Here is a 19,799-nt window from a genome sequence, read left to right as displayed (position 1 = left end):
GAAATAATTCTTTTACTTGTAATGGTTTTTTTTACTTCTTCATGCAGTACATGTCTCAGAGAAACTGGCCAGATCTTTCTGGGGAGTGGTCCCAGCCCTTACAGTATTTTGTGTAGTCAAATGTTTGATTTGGCCACCTCTTACAGCTCATATCTTTGACTGGTCATGGTGGTGATGGCTGTCAGTGTACATATGTGGAAATTCCCTGGGCTGCATCTGTGCTTAGCTCAGTAGGGTTGGCTATGGGGCTGACAGCCTGAGCTATGTCTGCCCATTTTGGGTCTGGCCTTCTCCAGAGCTGACAGGGCCCATGCAAACCCTGCATGAAGTGAAAGGTTTGAGAAGAGGGTATAAACCCAGCCTTCCTGGTAATTACCCTTCACAGAAAATTAGGAAAAGGTTATGGCCCTTCCGCTGGTCCCCTGGCCACAGACCTCAGCTTCACGGCTGTCCTTCCACTCCCGGACAGTGCAACATGTGCGTGTATGTGTTTCTCTGACCTGAATGAGCCCCCTCCATTCCCCTAGCCATGACCACCTGCAGCCCAGTCACCAAGCCCCACACCAGATATGTTGCTCTGATCACTCACACCACAGTTACTCTGACTGTCCCAATATCATCCTCTGCCACTTATGTGCTCTGCCTTGCATACATCCTCAGTGCACTAGAAGCCCATCTCATGGCAAAACACTGACCTGCTTTCCCCTCTCGCACAAACAAATTTATGTACACATATTATCCTTTGATTCCCCCCTCTCCGCTCCAGTGCCACACTCTTCCTTGTAACTCAAAGGCTCAATTGGTGAGTGATAGACGGAACAAGATGTAGGTCCTCATCTGCTTCTCAATCAAAAGTAAGGAGTAATCCTTGGCCTAGAATTAAAAAGGAAGGATCATTCCCTCCCATGAGCATGGCACCCAAGAGCTGGTAGAAATAATGGCAGGTGAACTGCAGACACCAATGATAGGTCTCAAACATCTTGATTTTACATATGTATGTGTGTATATATATCTGTGGGGGGGGTGTGTGGGTGTGTGTGTATATATATATGCATGCATGTATATTTATACACCTCTATATATACTTGCTTACATTTAGGAAGCATTTCTGGCAAAGAAGGGGTACATCCCAAAGGAGATGAAAGTCAGTGCCCTCTGCAGGCGCTTTCCTAAGGTAATAAAATGACTTTCAGCCTGGAAATGCAAGTGCTGGAGCCTTGAGACAAAAAGGATGGTGGTAGAAAAATCTGCTATTGAGCCTGCTGTATACAGGGGTCCTATGTGTTCTCTGGAATTTAAGTGAACTCTTGCTGAAAGGATGGAATACTAGCAGCAAAGCAAAGCTGCAGCAGACATTGTGAAAGGCAGCAGAGCCAGACCAGAGCTGGAGTAGTGTTTCATGGATGGAAGAGCCAAGGTGCGCCAGGCAGAGCAGAAAAACATAGCTGACTGTGGCCTCCCTGCCCACCACAGCTGGTGTCAGGCCCTAAAACTTGAGAAATCCAGAGTGTGACATAGGCAAAGGTCTCACCTCTCCTCCCTCTGCCCAAACACGTTCAGTGCATGGAGGGGAGAAGTTCAGCACTCTGCCCTGGGTTCCTTCCCTTGATCTGAGCCAGGAAGAGCCCCTAGCAGGGGTAGTGTGAAGGCCAGTGGGGTGCCAGAAACACCAGCTAGTGCAAAATGAGGATTCTTTGCCCATGACAGGCTGGCAGGGGCCTGAATTTGGTCTCTCAAATATGCATTTTATAGCATTAAATCCCCCTGCTGACACTGCCAAGACAGACTCATTATCAGTTTTGCAGACTCAACTCAAACCACACCCCTAGTGAGGTCTTATATAAACTAGCTTCCCCACACCCTTCCAAGAACTGCAGCAGCTCCTCTCACCTGCACCTCCAGGTAAGCACTGCTTTTTTGCTGCTTCTTTGACATTGCAAGGTCTCGTGGTGTTCAGTCCCTGATTCAAACTCCTCTTGTGTTGTGGACACAGGCCAGTACTACAGCCACAATAAACTTTAAGCTGGTGCTGCCTCACTTCCCTGCCCCAGTACTTCCCACCCAACAAGCTGATGCTGTTGTCTTACATGCCCTTATAGTTGCAGGAGAGGATGGGATGGGATATATTAGGATAGAAGGGGAAGGGAAGGGGATAAGAAAGGAAGGGATACAAAAGGCCATGCTATATCTGGAGATGGCCTGAGCTGTGGCTTGACTGACAATGTTGTGAATATCATATAACACCTTTTGCCTTCCTTATATCTTCTTCTCCATGTTGTTGTCTCTGTCTTGCTCTCAGCTCTCCATTGAGCTGACTGAGTTTCCATTTCTGAATGGATTCAGATAATATTCCTCTCTCACTTGCTAGTGAAATTCTGCTTCTCCTTCTGAAGGGATACAGAATTTTGGGGGCTAGATTAGATAATGTTTGGAGTCTCAGACTGAATGGAGCCTGGACTTTTTAGAAGACAATATTTTTGCTAAAATATAGAATTTCTTTTACAGAGCTTTGCAAACATATGTGCCAACAATAAGCTGAAGTTAGAGGAAAAAACTGTCCTTTGTAGTGTGCATGTCCATTATCAAAACCACTGCTGAAAACAGTGAAGCTTTTGATTCTGTTAAACAGAGGAGTCAATAATATTTTTTAGTCCTTTAAATTTAGCAATTGTGCATTGAGTAATAATGACAAATGATTAGAAATGGATGCATTTAGATGACAAGATTTGACAAGGTCTAAAAAGTCTTCCCAAGAGATTCTCTCTCCTGTAGGCAAATGACAGAGAGGCCAGCTCTGCTCACCCATTGCTAAGTGTGAGTTCTGTGCTGGGAGAGGGCTCAAGGGAGGTATGTAGTAGCTTTTACATCTCCTTACTCTTCCCTGAGTTTTTGGATATGCTTCTGTTGGGGACTGCTTCTTGGACTTGATGTCCCCTTGGGTTGGACCAGTACAGCTGCTCCTGTGCTTTTCTGGCCTGTAGCAGCCCTGAGCACTGCTCCAAGAATGGGAAGGAAGAGAGGGAAGGGATCTCGGGAGATCTCTAGTACAACCTCTTATTCAAAACAGGTCCAGTTAGAGGAGATTGCTCAGAGCTGTGTCTGGTTAAATGTTCATTATCTCCAAGATAATGTCTCTGGGACTCTCTTTTGAAGACTGTCATGGTAAAAAAAAAAAAAAAAAAAGATTCCAGCTTGTGCCAATTTCCTTTTGTCCTTCCTCTGTGCACGTCTGAGAAGACTCTGGCTCTGTTTTCTCTACATCCTCCCATTAACTAGTCTAAGACAGCAATGATATCTCCCTTGCATCATTTCTTGTCCAGGCTGACCAAACCCAGCTCTCTCAGCCTCTCCTTTTCTGTGATATGCTCCTACCCCCACGTTGGTGGGCCACGTTGGTGGCCTTCCCTGAGCTAGCTGCAGTATGCCCAAATCTGTCTGGTACTAAGGAGCTCCAAAACTGGACACAATACTCCAGGTGCAGGAGGGTTGAATACCAGTGTAGGGAGACACTCAAGGCATGTGAGTGTAAACAAAATCGATTTAATGGAGAACTTACTTACTCTCCAAACTACTCAGGGAGCCCCAAGAACTGTGTAGAGGGGTCACTCGTGGGAGGCTGCTGGACAGAGAGGTCAGATGCCCAGGGCAGACTCACTTTGTGCATCCTAAGGGCCCCTTTTATCTGCTAGAGCTATTGCAAAGCTTGAGTAGTTACTGGATGTGAAGCTGCTAGACATTGTTGACAGAACAGAATATGCATGTCCAGCCCTGATCCATTTAATTGAGTAGAGAGCACACTCTGGGGCTGCTATCACATACTCTGCTAGTCCCCTGATGCCTTACCAGATCTTCTGCAGATGTCCTTGCTACGCTCCACCCCTTGACTGACAGAGATGTGGAGTTAATTCCACCAGCATGTAGATAAGGTTCAGATATGCCATTCAGGCATTAGCTCAACTAGGAGCTGACGTATGCAAGTTAGTACACAGTGAATTATAACATATATGCACACCAAACTGATTAGCCTAGTGAAGGTAAGGAGTATAATGCATTTTCCTCATAGTCCTAAATATGGCAATCATGGTGACAGTCAATGCCAGGGGTTGTTCCACACTAATTCTTTGAATCTTACATGATGCAGTACTTGGAGTATGCTCATCATCTCATGGACATCAGTTTCGAAGCGCTTACTGCAGTGTTGTGGGCATTCCGACTACCACCAGTGTACAGGGTTAGGACTGAGAGCAGCAATGTTGCAGCTGCGCTTGGCACATTGATCAGATCACGGATCTCCAGGCATGAATCTCATAGAGGAAATATAGACTAGGACACTTTTCCCTTTGATTAGTACAAGGTAGGTGTCCTCTCAAAATAGTAACAGCTGTTTTAATGTTTAGGGACACAGAAAAGAAAAAGACCCCACTACATATTGATTATTTCTTCCTTGGAGCATATTGATGCCTAAAATCTCTCTCGGTTCAGGGCCTCCAAGGTTGATGGCCACCCATTACGTATTGTCTAATTTAGCTAAAAAACGAGAGGGAACTGCCTCTGTTGATACTGGGCTGGCAGCTCCCACTCTATGCACTCTACAAGCAGGGCAGGGAGTGTCATAGGTTCTTTCTTGCCTGTTTGCTGTACCTCCCCCCCACACACTCCTATGGCGTAGAGTGTTGCTCTGGCTTAAGCTGAAGCCAATGCTTGAACAGCTCTGCATTTTTACCATCTACCTCTTCCCAGAGCATGCTCCCTTGCAGCAGGTCTTGTAACATAGTGCTGTGACTCACCCTTTTTCCATTTCATGTTTACCTGCCTGTTTCCTGACTTCCTGTCTATCTGTGCTAACAGAGAATGCTTCTGCTAACTGAGATAGCAGTGCTGCAACTTCCCCTACTGTCCCTGTCCCCCCACCAATCACAGGTACCATCATAGCTTTAAGATGGGGAGGACAGTTCACAGCATCTTAGTTCAGATGGTTTTGTTCACGGCGATCTGACTGAGTCCAGTAAACTTGGAATAAATTCCAGACAATATTCCTAATTGCAGTTGGTTTATTCCTGCTGCAATAGTAGTCCACTCAGTGAGCTCATCACCAATGCCTGTGGCAGTCAGCCAAGTAAAATGCACCACACCTCTCAGCAACTCCATTAAGGAGGGCAAAACATTTTGGTTTTGCTGCTGCAGGGTACGGAGAGTGTTGCGCAGCATGGGATCCTAGGGGAGAGCCCACATTCTATCGAGCTCCTCTTTGGTAAAATAAACCACATCTGCCCCATCATCCCACAACTTAACAGCCATTCTAATAACCCTTCATGGGGCTTCTACCTATATTGCCCCTGCATATCCTGCAGCTCTGATGCTTTAAAATCACAAGTAGTTGTGGTCTTTTGCATATTGGCTGCATTTGGTCTGGTTAGCCACTGCTCTACCACTGGCTGGGTAGTTACCTCGCTCTCATACTCTATATCTAACTCCAAACTGGGGGGGGTTCATTGGAGTCCCAGATATTACCATCCTAAGCTTCTGCATCCCAATCCACCTTTTGCACTAGTGCCTGAACTGCCAGGGTATGGACATCTCACCTCCCCCCTTGTTGTTGCCAGCGATTCACAATGCAGGTGGCCATAATGGCAGATTGGTGTTCCAGCTTTTCAGCTCAATCTTCGATTGTGGTTGCAACCTTTTTTGATCAGTTGGTGAGCCTCCTTGGTTGCTTAGAGATCACTTGCCAACTGCCCATTTCGCTGGAGCTGTGTTAACAACACCTCGTCCAAGGTGCGGAGCACAGTCAGTAAGATCCATCCCAGATTCCCTGCTGCCTTTTGTGCCACCAGCCCTGCTTTTTCCAGCCTGCACTTGGAAACAAGATCCACTAAGCTCTCTGGGGTTACCGCCAGCTCACTGTCTAGCTCTGACGATGCTGTGGGGGAGACTCACTCCATCAGCTTGCAAGCTATGGGTGCCTGTCAACCCATAGTGGGTCACCTGGGAATGCACCTCCCTGCTTCCCCCTTGTTCTTTCGTCCCCAAAGAGGCCTCTCCACACCAATATCCTGCTGACTACACCAAATGTGACCACAAGACGGGAAAGGGAGGGTTGGATACTGATATAGAGAGACACTCAAGGCACATGAGGGGTTAAACAAAGTAGATTTAATGAAGGATTTGCGCTCCAAACTGCACAGGGAGCCCCAGGAATCGTACAGAGGGGTCACTGATGGGAGGCTACTGGAAGAATGGGTCAGATGCCCAGAAGGGCCTCACTTTGTTTATCCTAGGGACCTTTTATCTGCTGGAGCTATTTCCTTATCTCGACTATGCAAAGCTTGAGCAGTTACTGGCTGCAAAGCAGCTAGACATTGTTGACAAAACAGAATATGCATGTCTGGCCCTGACTGGTTTCGGTCCATGTGTAGAGAGCACACTCCGGGGCTGCTATCACATACTCTGCCAGTCCCCTGACTCCTCATTGGATCTTCTGCAGGTGTTCTCTCCACAGCCCTGCATTCTGTGTTTTGGATGTGAACTCTGGTAGAAGTCCTGGTTCATCCATGCTGGCCTCCTATGACACTCACTTGAATTTTAGCATATCAGAGTGGACTGTTCTTGTGCTTTGAGGAGGCTGTCCTTGAAGACGTGTTGGGTGTCGTGGGCCTCTTTGCCCTCCAGGGCATTATTCCATGAGTCCTACAAAGCAGCTTCCAGGACAGGCCAAAATCTGATCTCCTGAAGTCCAGAGCTGTATTTCTGCCATTTCTCTTTGTCACTTCTCCTAGGATCCACCATTTTTCCATGCTGCATGTGTTACATATATGGGCACTTGAGACGGGGCCCCAGTCCCACTGCTTTCACAGAGCAAGTGCAAGTGCCTATGCCTTTATGTTGTTTCCTGGGCACCTCCTCATATTCCTTACTCCTCCACTTCTCTTTAGGTTCTCATCTACTTCTCATTCTCTTGCAGTTGGAAAACCATTTGACTTCAAGGATCACCTTGAGAGTCACCTAGATAGGAACATCACCCTGAAAGAGCACAGGTAGGCCTGAAGAGGGGAACACTTGCAGAATGCCTGAGGAAAACTTGCTTTAGGGGATGGAGTCATTTACTTCTTTTCCTTTATTTGATGTATCTGCAGGCTTTTCCTATACCTGCGCATCCCGGGGGGGGGGGGCAGGGGGGGAGGGGGGGGCTCTGCTTCCAACAGAGCTTTGGCTTCCCTAATTTTATCTTTGCACTCTTGGGCAATGTCTTAATATTTTTCCAAGGTAACTCATCACTCCTTTCACTTTCTGTGCACTCCTTTTCAGCATTTCAATTCCATCTGGAGTTCCCTGTTTATCCATGCAGCACTTCTGCCAGGCTTGCTCAACTTTCTGCATGTTCAAATAGACAGTTCTTGGGGTTGAGGAAGTTGTCATCAAAGATCAACCACTCTCCTGGACCTTTGTGCTCTCCAGGGCAATCTTCCTGAACAAGCAAAAGTCTGCTCTCCTGAATTTCATGATTGTGATTCTGCAGTTTGTCTTGCTCAGTTCTCTCTGTTTTTTTTTTTTAAAACCACCATCCCATGTTTACTGCAGGCAACACTGCCCTCAGCGCTCACTTTCCATTCCAGTTCTTCCAATTCAGGTGTAATGGGTCCAGCAGAGAATGTCCCCTAGTGTGCTCACTGATCACTTCGGTCAAGAAATTGTCTTCAGTGTCTTCAGTGCAGAACTCTTTTCTATCTTGCGCACAGCTGTATTGCACCTCCAGCAGATATAGGGGTGGTTCAAGTTCCCCATGCATATTAAAGCCCACAATCGTGAGGGAGGCTTCCTCTGCCTAATCTGCTTCAATCTCCACTTGATTAAAGGTGTTTCCTAGTGGGTATTCCTTCCAGTTTTTGTACAGCTTCATCATGCAGTAGGCATCTCTGAGAAGAGGGGAATTTTCATATTCAGCATACACATTGGCTTGCTTTTTGCCTGCTCAGGCTCTACTCTTTACTTACCCATTGCAAAGGGCTGAGTTCAGGTAATGCAGAATTAATATACCACTATTGGCTGGTCATTCAGTGGGTGGATTCACTTCTTTTCAGCTACCCATTCTAGACCATGAGAGTGAATCAATTTTCAAATATTTACTAAGGTAAAAAGTGAGTGTGGACCAGAAAAGATATGACAAAGACACTCAGATCACAGCCCTTCTTGAGACCCAGACAGCTCTGTCAGCCCTGCAATAGCAGAAGCAGCAAGAAGCCTGCAATTGTGTGCTGGAAGAGAGGGTGAGGGAAGGGTGGCATCAAATAAACATGTCTGATCTCCTCAGCACAGTGAGCCCTGCCTGAAAGAGTGAGACACAAACATAGCTCCACCCACACTGAGAGCCTTCAGGAATGCTCCATGGCCACATACGAGGTCCAGGTGGCCACAGGTGATGTCTTTCAGGCAAGGACAACAAATTCCATCAGCATCACTCTGGTGGGAACTGAAGGGGAGAGCGCCAAGACGAAACTCAGCCACAAACTCCTGACCAACTGTGTGAGTTCATGGGGTCCTTGAGTAGAGTCTGGGGGTGGATGGAGCAAAGGAATTCCAGGAGAGGGAAAGAGCAGAGTACCTGGAGAACTACTACGTCTTTGCAGCCCAAATGGACAGGGGAGTCTGGAGTCCAGCCATCATCCCTTTCAATTCTCCCCCACCCATCACGTTTGAAAACCTCTGGGGAGGTACAACGTGGAGTTGAGACTAATGTGCTGATGGATGAGGCAGGGGATCTGCAGGATCTGTGTAGGCATAGTCATCAGCGATCTCTTGCTGCCCTGGAGTTCCTAGAGGAGTCAGACTCTCCATGACCTTCTCTCCACGGCTGCTCTGAGGTGTCCCTCTGTCGTCGTTTCCAGGTGAAGGCCAAGATTCATTGTGAGCATGACCTGGGTCCTATCCTGCTAATCCGCTTGTACAAGGAGCGAATCCTCTTCGAAGATGCCTGGTTCTGTAATGATGTCTGTGTGACCTCACCCCAGGGAAAGGCCTACCACTTCCCCTGCTACCAATGGGTGGAGGATGAGATCCCACTGCAGCTCCGGGAAGGGACAGGTAGGAGCCTTTGGGGAACCTCTTGTCCCACTCCTCACTTTTGGAAAAAGCAAGGAGACAGCAAGAAACTGGCCTTCTCTACGCAGCTATGTTCAAGCCCTTTCTTAATGAAAGAGGCCCAGAGAAAGCAGGGCATCCTGCCTCATGACAACGGGACTGACTTCAGTCCCTCTCTCCTCTTTGCCAGGTAAAACTCTCAGTGATGATGAGTATGACATCCTCAAACAACATCGACAATATGAACTGGAGGAGAGACGAGCAGCATTCCGGTGAGTGTGGCCTCATGCAGAATGGGGTCTCAGTGCTGTCTCTACAGTATGGGGCAGTTCCTTCTTATCTTCCATCATTCCATAGTTAAGAGGAACTTCTCACTTCCTGCCTTCAATCTTTCCCTGACCTTTCCCGAGTAAAACCGTTGAGGAGAAGATAGGAACCTCAGTTTTGGTGAGCACTCATGGGAGAACAGCATCTAAAGGGCTCAGCCACTAAAGAATTAAAAACTGGGAATGTGGTCCTCACCATCAGTATGTGTATGTTTTCATGAAAAATTGTCCTCAGTTACATCATATTTCTGTTCTCCCTGGTTGGGTGGCTGAAGGTAATGTTGTATGTTGAACACTCAGACTTCAGTATGGCCTTTGCCTTTATATTGCATGACTTTCAAGTGTAGAAATCATTGCAGCACAAAACCTGCTCTTTATATCCTTTATTTAAAGTGGTACTCCTGGGTACCTATCTGTTTGCCATCTCTCTATGCCAAAGGTGCTGTGAATCCGAGAACTGGGTGCACAGCAGTGACTGGAGATCTGATGCTGGGACAAAGTCCTTGGGAAGTGTGATCTGTACTCTTCAGATATTAATATCCCTGTTTCACCATGCAGGTGGAAGAGCTTTGCTGAGGGCTGGCCCCTGTGTTTGGATGTGGATTCAATTGAGGACCTGACCTCAGATACTAAGTTCTCCTATATACGGGCCAAAGACTTCCATGGCACCCGAACATTTCAGTAAATTTTTAACATATATTTTAATGACCTCAGATTCTGGGCACTTGGTATTATTCCCCCCAGTTTTGGGTAGCTGGAAAAAAACTACAGTCAAGGCTGTAACTGCCATATGCATTCATGAAAGAAAAGTCCCTTCTAGCCTATACTTCTAAGAGTGTGAGAGGCAAGGAGAAATACACACACTCATGTGGACAAGCTGCACATGCCTGAAACAGGGAGAATCCTCCTGGGTGTCCCTGAAGACTCCCTGTAGGTGCAGAGTCCTGCACCTAACCCCAAGAGAAATCCCCATGGTGGTCTCTCCTGCCCTTCCACTGAGTCCACAGGAAATCTGGCAAGTGTTTCTGATCCCTCAGTAGAGACTATTATGGCATTTCTAGTTCTCCCAAGAGGATGATGTCAAATTTTCCAGTAGACAGGCCTGTCTCCTACCCTTCTCTCTCCAAAGATGTGTGAAAGATTCCCTGCAGACTCCTACTTTTATCCAGCTATAAGCCACTGTGAATCCCTCTGTACACCACAGCATTTGGCAAAAAACTTCAGGGCTCCCATTAAACATGCAGACATGTCCACCTTCTGAGTCTCACAGAAAACTGGTGTATGCAGATTTAAATTTTCTGTGAGAGGGAGGAGATTGTTGCAAGATCGAGAAAATGCATCCAGCAGACCCATGATTCTCCTCCCTCCCCACTCTGTTCCCACTGAGACCTAGCAGGGGTCTCCCTTCACTCAGACAGGCCTTGCTCAGGCTAAGACTGGAGATGCTGCTTTGTGCTCCAGCATCAAGGGTGTCTTGTGACCATGGTGGGAGAAGGAGAAAGAAGGAATCCAGGAGTAGGGGCGTGAGTGACGTCAAGGGACTGAGCAATGTGATTGCCAGGAGGTAGAGAAAACAAAGGAAGTCATAATGAAAAGGTGATGAAGGTCTCTCACCAGCTATGGCATTCACGCTGTCCAACTCTTTTCACAGAATACTCAGAATGGCTTTTATGGGGTTTCTGAACAACCACTGCTCCTGGAAAAGCCTGGAAACTATGGAAAAGATATTCTCCAAGCTAAAGGGGCGAAATATTGGTATGTCAACTTTGTTTTGACCCCAAAGAACCCTGAGATCCATAGCCTTAGCAACCCTTTGAGATGACCACCATACTCAGTAGGAGAACTTCTCTTCCCTCACCCAGCTTTATAAGATCAGTAGCAGAATAGCATCCTCCCCACATTCAGTGCATTATGACTCAGCAGGAATAATATCCCCTATTCCATATTCCATACATACCCTAATCACATCCACCAGCAACAGCTACTCTGGCCTGGTCTCATGGCACATCTTCAGGTTGTTCCTCCACTACAAAAGCCCAGCCTTCTCACCTCATACATAAATATTTATCAGCATCATCAGCTATCTGACAAAACCTCTTAGTGCTTCCCTGGGGCACTCACCCAAGTTTAAACTACCATCAGGCACAATAAGGTTCCTTACACATGCTGTCCCTTACATTACATATAGAGACTCTAAGTAGCCTCTCAGGTTATATCCCTCACTTGGCAGACGGTTTAAAGGTGTTTTTTTTATTTGTTTCTAAACCTTGGCAGCCAGCTCAGAGAATGTGAAGGTGTGCATGTGCTCTGCTTTCAAAACCTCTCATCTTATTGGCAGCAGGAGATGCTGAGGGCAGGATCCAGCACTGCAAGGAGACTGCAAAGAGATCTAGGGACAGGGTTGTGGCCAAGTAGTGCTAGAAGTGCCCTTGCTAGAGTAATTCTGGAGTGCTCCCATGCTCCATTGCAATAACACTGACTGTTTACACAGAAAGCACCCTGTGTCTTTGGTCTTGGTGCGACTGAGCAGCAGGAAGCAGATCTCTTTTCCTATACCTCTAAAGACAGCACTGGCTCTTCCACAAGCATCCTCTGGACCTCATTCTGGGCTGTATCATGCTTCCTTCTCAGACCTGCACTTTTCTACTAATTTGTTGCCAGTCTGTATTTGCATTCAGCCTAGTATGCATGGATGTCTCCCAACATTTCTAATGCCTGCTCCAGATCCCAAATGGGAAGCAGCTAGCAACTCCTCAGCCTCGCAGTGGATCTCACTGATTTCACTGCCCATGAATAAGTGGTCCCATATCTCCAGTTTGGCAGTGTCTCAGTTGTTTCTTCCCCAGCCCCTCTGCTCCCTGTTTTTCCCTGATGTGCTTTCATGAACTTTTTGAAGAGATTATTAGTTTCCCTAGCACTGCCCTCCTGTTGTGCTGAGGGAAAAGAAGGCTGCTCTGCTTGGAGGGCCTCTGCATCCATTCCTAGGTGCAAACAGCATACATCTGCAGTGCTTTCCAAACACTGTCCATGGTTGTAGATGGAGCAGCAGTATCCTAAGAAGAATCCTCTGCTGTGCCTTCTCCTCTCTTGAGACCAGGGAGACAGAGGTAGGAAACAAGATGTTGCCTTTACAGCCTTTTAAGAAGGATGTTCCTCTGAGAAGGCAGAGCCTTGGGATCTCTGCATTTAGCCATTTAATTCAGATCAGCCATAGTATGAGACAATATCGCATTGCAAAATAAATGAAAAGTTAATTTATCATTCCAGGAGCAGTGTATGTGCGTGCATGTGTGTTTTGGAGGAAGGAGCGAGATCTCTACTTTACACAGCATCCCAGACAAGTCATATAACTGCAGCAAGAGTCTCTTGACTGATAATTTTAACCCTCCAGATCTTGTCTAGTAGAACTGTAAAAACACAGAAAAATTTTCACTGGAAAGAACTCCAAAGGTCATCTGGTCCAGTCCCCTGCTTAGAGCAGGGCCATCTTAAAATGTTTCATCAGGTTGCTTAGGGCTTTCTCCATGTGAGTTCTGGGTTTCTCCAAGGATGAAGATCTCCCCAGTTCTCTGAGCAACGTGTTCTAGGATTTGACCACCCGCAGAATATCTTTTTCCTCACATCTAATTTCCTTTATGGTAACTCGTGTTCATTGCCTCCTGTCCTTTTGCTGTGCACCTCTGAAAATAATCTGGCTCCATCTTCACTATACTTTCCCATTAGACAGTTGCAGATGACAATTAGATCCTCCCTTCTGTTCATGTCTCCAGGCTGAACAAATCTAGTCCTTTAACCTCTCCTCATATGTTATGTGCTTCATTTTTCTATCCATCTTGGTGGTCTGTGCTGGACTTGCTCCATTTCGTCACTATCTTTCCTATACCAAAGAGCCGAAGCTGAACACACTAGTCCCAGTGCATCAATACAAGGGGAAAATATGCAGCAGTAATTCCTTCCCTCAAGTTACTGGCCGTGCTCTTACTAGTGTAGTCCAGGATACAGTTGGTCTGCATCACCGCAAGGGCACGCAGCTAACTTGTCTTCAAATTTTGTCCATGAATTTTGGCTCCCACACCTTTTTCTGCAAAGCTGGTTTCTAGCCAGTCAGTCCCTGTACTGGCACAGGAATTTACTCCATCCTGGGAGCAGAGCTTTGCATTTCCCTTTATTGAACTTTTCAAGGTTCCTGCATCACATATAGTCCTACGAACAAGTGCCTGTCCAGCTGGTTTCAGTGGACCCTAGTATTCCTTTACTGTGAGTAATACTTTTCTCTCCCTAGACTCCGCTGCTAGGTTCAGGGACCAGGGATACCAGGGAACAGCCGTATCAGTAAGGACAGAAACAAAGGAGGGACTGAGTTCCTCAGCTTCATCTGTGCCTTTCAGTACTAAGAGACCTGCCCCTTTCAGATGAAGACACTTTCTCCTGGTCCTTCTTTTGCTGCCAATCTACTAATAGGTCCTTCCTGTTGCCCTTTGCATGCCTTGCTAGTTCCAGCTCTAGCTGAGCTTTGGCTTTCCCGCTTTGATTCCCTCATGACTGGGCACTGCTTCTATATTCCTCCTTGGTAAGCTATCCATGCTTCTGCCTCCTGTATTCACTTTTTTATTGCTTGAGATTGGCTTGAAGTTCCCTTTGAGCTAAAGTGCCTTTCTGCCAAAGCAACTTGACTTTCTGAGCTTTGCCATAGAACACTCTTTTGCTCAGAGGATGGTGTTCTTGCAGCTTATCCAGCTCTCCTGGGCCTTTTTGCTGCTGCAGGACAGGCGCCTATAAATTATTGTCTACTAGTTCCTTAGCCAAGCTGAAATTCACTCTTCTGAAGGCCAACACCTTTATTTTATTACTCACCTTCTTCACTTCCCTCAGGATCTTAAACTCAGCCTTACTGTGGTCACTTCTGCCCCGGATGCTCCCTTCTTCATGTCCCTCACAAGTTTTTATTAGTAATAGCAAGCCCAGCAGGACAACTCCCTTACTCAGCTTTTCCATCACCTGAGTCGAAAAATTATCCTCAATGCACCCCAGAAATTTCCTGGAATATTTTCTCCTCACCATGTTCCCTTTACAGTGGATGGCAGGTAGCCAAAGTCTTCTCCATAAGAAACAGGGCCTGTGATCATGAGGGTTCCTTCCCCCTGCCAGTTCTCTAAAGAAGACTTCATCTTCTTGCTCTTCCAGATTAGGTGTTCTGTAGCAGATGCCTACCACAAGATCCCTCTTGTTAACTTCTCTCCTTATCCTGACCCATAAAGTCTCAGTCACTTGTTCCAAAGTAAAGCTCTTTGCATTTGAGTCACTCCTTTACACAGAGTGCAACCATCCGTTCTTACCTTCCTGGCCTCCTAAGGAGACTGTATCCGTCTATTACAATATTCCAGTCATGCAAACTATTCTACCACATACCTGTAAACCTAATGACATCATAGCTTTATGACTGCATGTAGGCTCCCAGGTTTTCCTCTTTGTTTTCCATGTTCCATATGTTTGTGCGCAGGCAATTCAGATTGGCCACCAGCTGTGCTGCTTTCTCAGGAAAAGTGTAGAGGTTGCCCTGTTGCCCTGTCCCATGTATGCTTTCTCCCCACACCATTTCTTTGCAGCCTTTGGTCTCCAACCCCCAGGCAAACCTAGTTTAAATCCTTACTAGGTTAGCAAGCCTTCTGACAAAGATATTCTTGCCCAACTTCATCAAGTGGATCCCATGTCTCCCTAGCAGTTCTTGTTCCTCAGAGAGAGTCCTATGATGATAAATGCCAAAGCCCTCACTGTGACACTAGCCACACAGCCATACTGCAAGGTATTAACTGTGAGGATGCAGGAACCTAGACAAGACAGAGGAAAGGGTCAACAGAAACCTCATGAAATTCAACAAGGACAAATGCCAACATTTGTCCTTGTGAACAATGCAACACTTGCACAATGCAACACCCTTGCAACAATACAGGTTGGGGAGCAGTTCTATTGAAAAGGTCCTGGGGGTCTTGGTGGACATAGCCAGTATACTGATCAAGGGAAATGATTTTTCCCCTTTACTTGTCATTTGCTAGACTGCATCTGGAACACTGCATACAGTTTTGAATCTTCCAGTACAAGAATTACATCAATAAACTGGATCAAGTCCAATGGAGAACAAAGACAATGGTCAGGGGCCTGGAGCACTTCGCTTGCAGGGAAAAGCTGAGGAAACTGGGCAAGTTTAGCCTAAAGAAGAGAAGGCTGTTGGTAGAGCCCAATGGAAGACTTCTAGTATGAATGAGGAATTTGTCTAGACTGGAGCCAGGTTTTTTGCAGGAGGCAGGAGAATGAGAGACAGTAGTCAAATATTGGAACAGAGGAGGTTCTGAAATGACCTAAGTGAAAAAAAAATTCCCCATAAGAACAAGTTTCCCAAATAGTCTGTATAGTCCATCCTTGGAGGCATTTAGGAGATGACTGGACAAGGGGCAACTGAACAACCTGATTAGATCTCAGTGCTGACTGTTTTCAGGAGGAATTTGGATAAGAGACCTCCTTCGGTTCCCAACCTGAATGGTTCTGTGATCTCTCCTGCTCAAGAGTTTCTTGAGGACTGAGGAGAGCAACAACTGGGAAACCAGCCAAGCACATCATGGCTGGAGAGGCTCCTTTTGGCAGCAGCACAGCACTCAAAACAGGCCACCAAAGCAGTTGCTTGCCAAAGGCTTCTACAGCTCCTCTGGCCACCACATGGATCTTTGGTGGGGGGATGGAGGAATCTGTCCCTGAAGGCCCTACACCACAGCACTGAAGTCTCAGCAACTTAAGGTGGCTTTTTTTTTTTTTTAAATTTAGCAATCACTTTCCCAATACTTGGGACACTGATGAGGTTTGTCCTGTTTCCAGCAAGTGATCAGCTCATGCCAGACCCCCTGAATCAGTAAGGCAACTTGCTCTTCCATCCCATACGTAACTTCAGGGAGCTGCCATGAAGGGCTCGAGGTATATTTCAAATGTAACAACAATTTATGAACTGTAAAGAAGATGGACTGGCAGTGAGAAAATCAAAATGCCTTCCTCCTCCTGCCCTGCAGCACACCATGGCATACACATATGTGTACATGTGACTTGACCACCTCGGTTCATTTCCATAGGGAACAGATAACAGCAGCACACTACAGCATGCATCTATAATTTCATAGATACAGGGCAGCCTTGTTTCTGACTGGCAAGAGAAATAACCAGTTACCATTTTTGTGTCCTGAATACATCCATTGCTTCCTGATGACTGCAGTTTTTTGTTGCACACTGATTTATGAAGTGCTTGAGCAGGGCAAAATGAGGGTTGTCTCTAGAATTCTCATCATAAGTGTTGTGATGGTGAAAAAAATGGAGATACTCTTATTGCATGAGAGTGTCCATGTAGAGGGATCCCCAGGAGCGTGCTAATGTCTGGTGTTTTTTCTCCCTCAGTTCCAGAGTATGTAGCCAGCCACTGGAGCAAAGACACTTTTTTTGGCTACCAGTTTCTGAATGGCAACAATCCAGTTGTGATTCAAAAGTGCATGGAGCTGCCAGACAAATTCCCGGTGACGCAGGAGATGGTGGCTAGTTTCCTGGGGGCTGACACTAACCTCAGGAAGGAAATGCAGGTAATGTCAGCTCTGGAAAAGCCTGGGGCAAGGGTCCCCTCCAGCCACAGCCTTCTGGCTCTGCAGCCTGCGTGAGGCAGGGCTTGTGGACATCCCAGTGAGACAGAGCTTCTCACTGCATGAGCCTTCTGTGTGGCTGAGGTCCCGCATGGCCTGGGAACACCAGGGAGTGGTAGAGAGAGAGAGATCTAAGGGCCTCGTGCACCCTGGGCACCGGTGCCAAGGGTAAGGGTACTCTCCATGGGCCTCTTCACTGATCCTCTGTGGGCATAGACTGAGTGGGGACACAGGAAATGGGATATCGTTTTTATAAGGGGAAGAGAGGGGCATGGGACAAGGCACTGCTCTGGCACAGCTTGCAGACCAAGACTCTTAGGTTTTAGCTCCACTTCTCCCCATTCCATGTCATCTATACAAATGCCTGTGGTAGGCCTAACTCTGAAGGGCATTTTTGTCTCCCCCTTCTACCTGCTAACTGAGCATATGCTTTTTGCTTGCAGGAGGGACATATATTTATTGCAGATTATGAAATCCTTGAGGGCATTCCCACTGGAACCATCCATGGGCAGCAGCAGTACAGTGCTGCTCCTCTGTGCCTCCTGCACCAGGACTCTGCTGGGCTCCTGCGCCCCATTGCCATCCAGGTAAGGCAGAACTTGGTGAGGCTGTTAGAAGAATAAGTCCTTAGCAGAGCTGAATGCTCTCTTCTTGGACTCGCTACTGCTGGCACAGTATTTCTGAGGGTTAGCTTCAAATAGCTGCTTTTCCTCTGTGGGGTGCAGTTACTGACAATCTACAGTCTCCTAACCGGCAGCCTGAGTTCCCTATACGCTGTAGGAGTAGAAATCAACTCTCGTAATGCAGGCATGTACTTTAGGATGAGAAGTTGTCACTGTCTGTGCTGATTCCCTCTCCATGCACTGTAAAAGGAGATGAGGATGAATATCTCAGATGGAGATGCCTGCATAGCAGTCATCCACATTCACTTCCAGGAGATGCACCTCAGTGCCCACAGAAGCAAGGGATGAGAAAAGATGACTTTGTGAGGGAGGTCCTGGACAACTGGAAAAAGGCCATCATACACCATCTTGGAGAAATGTAAGATGGACAACCCAGGAAACTACAGACTAGGTAGCCTTGCCGCAGTCCCTAGAAATAGCATTTATTTCCAAGTATGTGAAGGACAAGAAGGTCATCAGGAACAAGCAGATGGATTTCGTGAGGGAAGATCATGTGTGGACAACTTAATTGTCTTCCACACAATCCTGAGAGTGCAGGAGGAAACATTCTTGAGTTGAGAGTGCAGGAGGAAACATTCTTTGACCTTAGTCTTTTGACACCATCGCCAATGACATTTTCTTTTGAAAGCTGACGAAATATAGGCTGGACAAATGGACAGTTGAATGGTTTGGAAGCTGGCAGGGCTCACAGGTTCAAAGAGCAGGGATCTGTGGCTTGGCATATAGTGAGGGCCAGAGAGCAAGACTGTGTGTCAATACTGTTCAGTATCTTCATGAACATCCTAGGTGATAGCACAGAGTGCAGCCTCAGGAAACGTGGCTGATACAAAGTTAAGCAGAGTGATAACAAGCCAAACTTAAGCGCTTCAGTCCACATGGAATGCAAGAACCTTAATGACTGGGCCTCATGAAATTCAGCTGTGAAAGGTGCATACTGCTTGAAGGTCATTAACAAAGAGAATAGAGCCAAACCCTACTTATTAGTTATTTTGCTTTGTTGAAAAGATTGCTTCAAACCTATAGCTAAGATTTTTTTTTCCTGAGGGCCTGTGTGCATTTAGGGCAGAAATATCATCAGTGTATGGGCCTTACCATCAGGCAGATTCAGAAAAATGTGTCTTATTCATTGTGGATGATAGTCATGAGACAGCAAGACCAGGTGCAGGGCATTAAGCAGCTCCCCTAATACGGGAACATTGTGTTGTTAGGCTCTCCAAGTTGTCCTTGGAGAGAGTCAGGAAGGCCTGGCAGGTGACTTTTCTATCCCAAGGTGGAAAGTGGTCTTTGGGGTGGCATATATTTCAACAGGGTACTCTTCATGGCTCTGTCCCCCTGCAGCTCAGCCAGACACCTGGCCCCAAGAGTCCCATCTTCCTGCCAAGTGACAACGAGTGGGACTGGATCCTAGCCAAGACTTGGGTGCGCAATGCTGAGTTTTACATCCATCAGATCATAACCCACCTGCTGAAGACACACCTCTTTGGGGAGGTCTTTGCCATCTCCACCCTGCGGCACCTGCCCATGTGCCATCCTGTGTTCAAGGTGAGGGGAGTACCTGTGAAGAGTAACACTTAGGGCAAGCTGGGATTGAATATGCAAGTCTGTGGCAGGCACCATTGAGTTCACCTCCAAGTGGCAGTGGCTTCTGTGCCACTGTAGCTGTAGCCCGGGTAGAACATCTGGGAAAAAAATCTTGGCTGGGCAATCACATTTGCTCAGTCTGTGTACTAGAATTTTAAATGGTAGCTGTCCTCTGAATTTCACAGTGAGAATCACCCCAGGGAGGTCTGCCTACATTCCCTAGCCGGTCTTCTCTAACACATTAACCACTTGACTGGGCTTCTCTCTCCTCCTAAGACCCCTTGAAACACTTCCTTTCCCAGCTCACATTGGCTCTGTCTGTGCCAGAACTCATCAAAGCATATGGGAGATGGCAGGCCCTCATTCTCTTGGGGAAGGGGCTGCAGGTATGTCCAGCTGTGGGAAGTGCTGCTGACTGAACCTGCTGGATGGAGAAGGACCTTTAGCCTAGAGTCAAAGTCAGT

The 19,799-nt window shown here is 46.9% G+C and overlaps 1 protein-coding gene across 8 annotated transcripts in view; it reads left to right on the top strand.

Annotated features, from left to right (window-relative positions):
- The first annotated feature begins 1,839 nt into the window (after positions 1-1,839).
- The window catches only part of LOC104142868 (hydroperoxide isomerase ALOXE3), a 30,180-nt gene continuing 12,220 nt past the window's right edge, over positions 1,840-19,799 (top strand). For 6 of the 8 annotated variants that reach the window (XM_068922178.1, XM_068922184.1, XM_009673062.2 and 3 more), the window contains exons 1-10: positions 1,858-1,902; positions 6,962-7,034; positions 7,306-8,520; positions 8,883-9,078; positions 9,266-9,347; positions 9,960-10,082; positions 11,053-11,156; positions 16,836-17,014; positions 17,515-17,658; positions 19,093-19,296. In XM_068922178.1, coding sequence (XP_068778279.1) covers positions 8,383-8,520; positions 8,883-9,078; positions 9,266-9,347; positions 9,960-10,082; positions 11,053-11,156; positions 16,836-17,014; positions 17,515-17,658; positions 19,093-19,296 — 1,170 coding nt within the window. In that variant the 5' untranslated portion in view covers positions 1,858-1,902; positions 6,962-7,034; positions 7,306-8,382. Of the gene's footprint in view, positions 1,903-6,961; positions 7,035-7,305; positions 8,521-8,882; positions 9,079-9,265; positions 9,348-9,959; positions 10,083-11,052; positions 11,157-16,835; positions 17,015-17,514; positions 17,659-19,092; positions 19,297-19,799 lie in introns of all 8 variants that reach the window. The other 2 variants (XM_068922179.1, XM_068922180.1) reach the window with 2 other exon arrangements.

Source organism: Struthio camelus, chromosome 30 (assembly GCF_040807025.1).
Source record: "Struthio camelus isolate bStrCam1 chromosome 30, bStrCam1.hap1, whole genome shotgun sequence".
Classification (NCBI taxonomy): Eukaryota; Metazoa; Chordata; class Aves; order Struthioniformes; family Struthionidae; genus Struthio; species Struthio camelus.
This window is presented reverse-complemented; position numbering and strand designations above follow the sequence as displayed.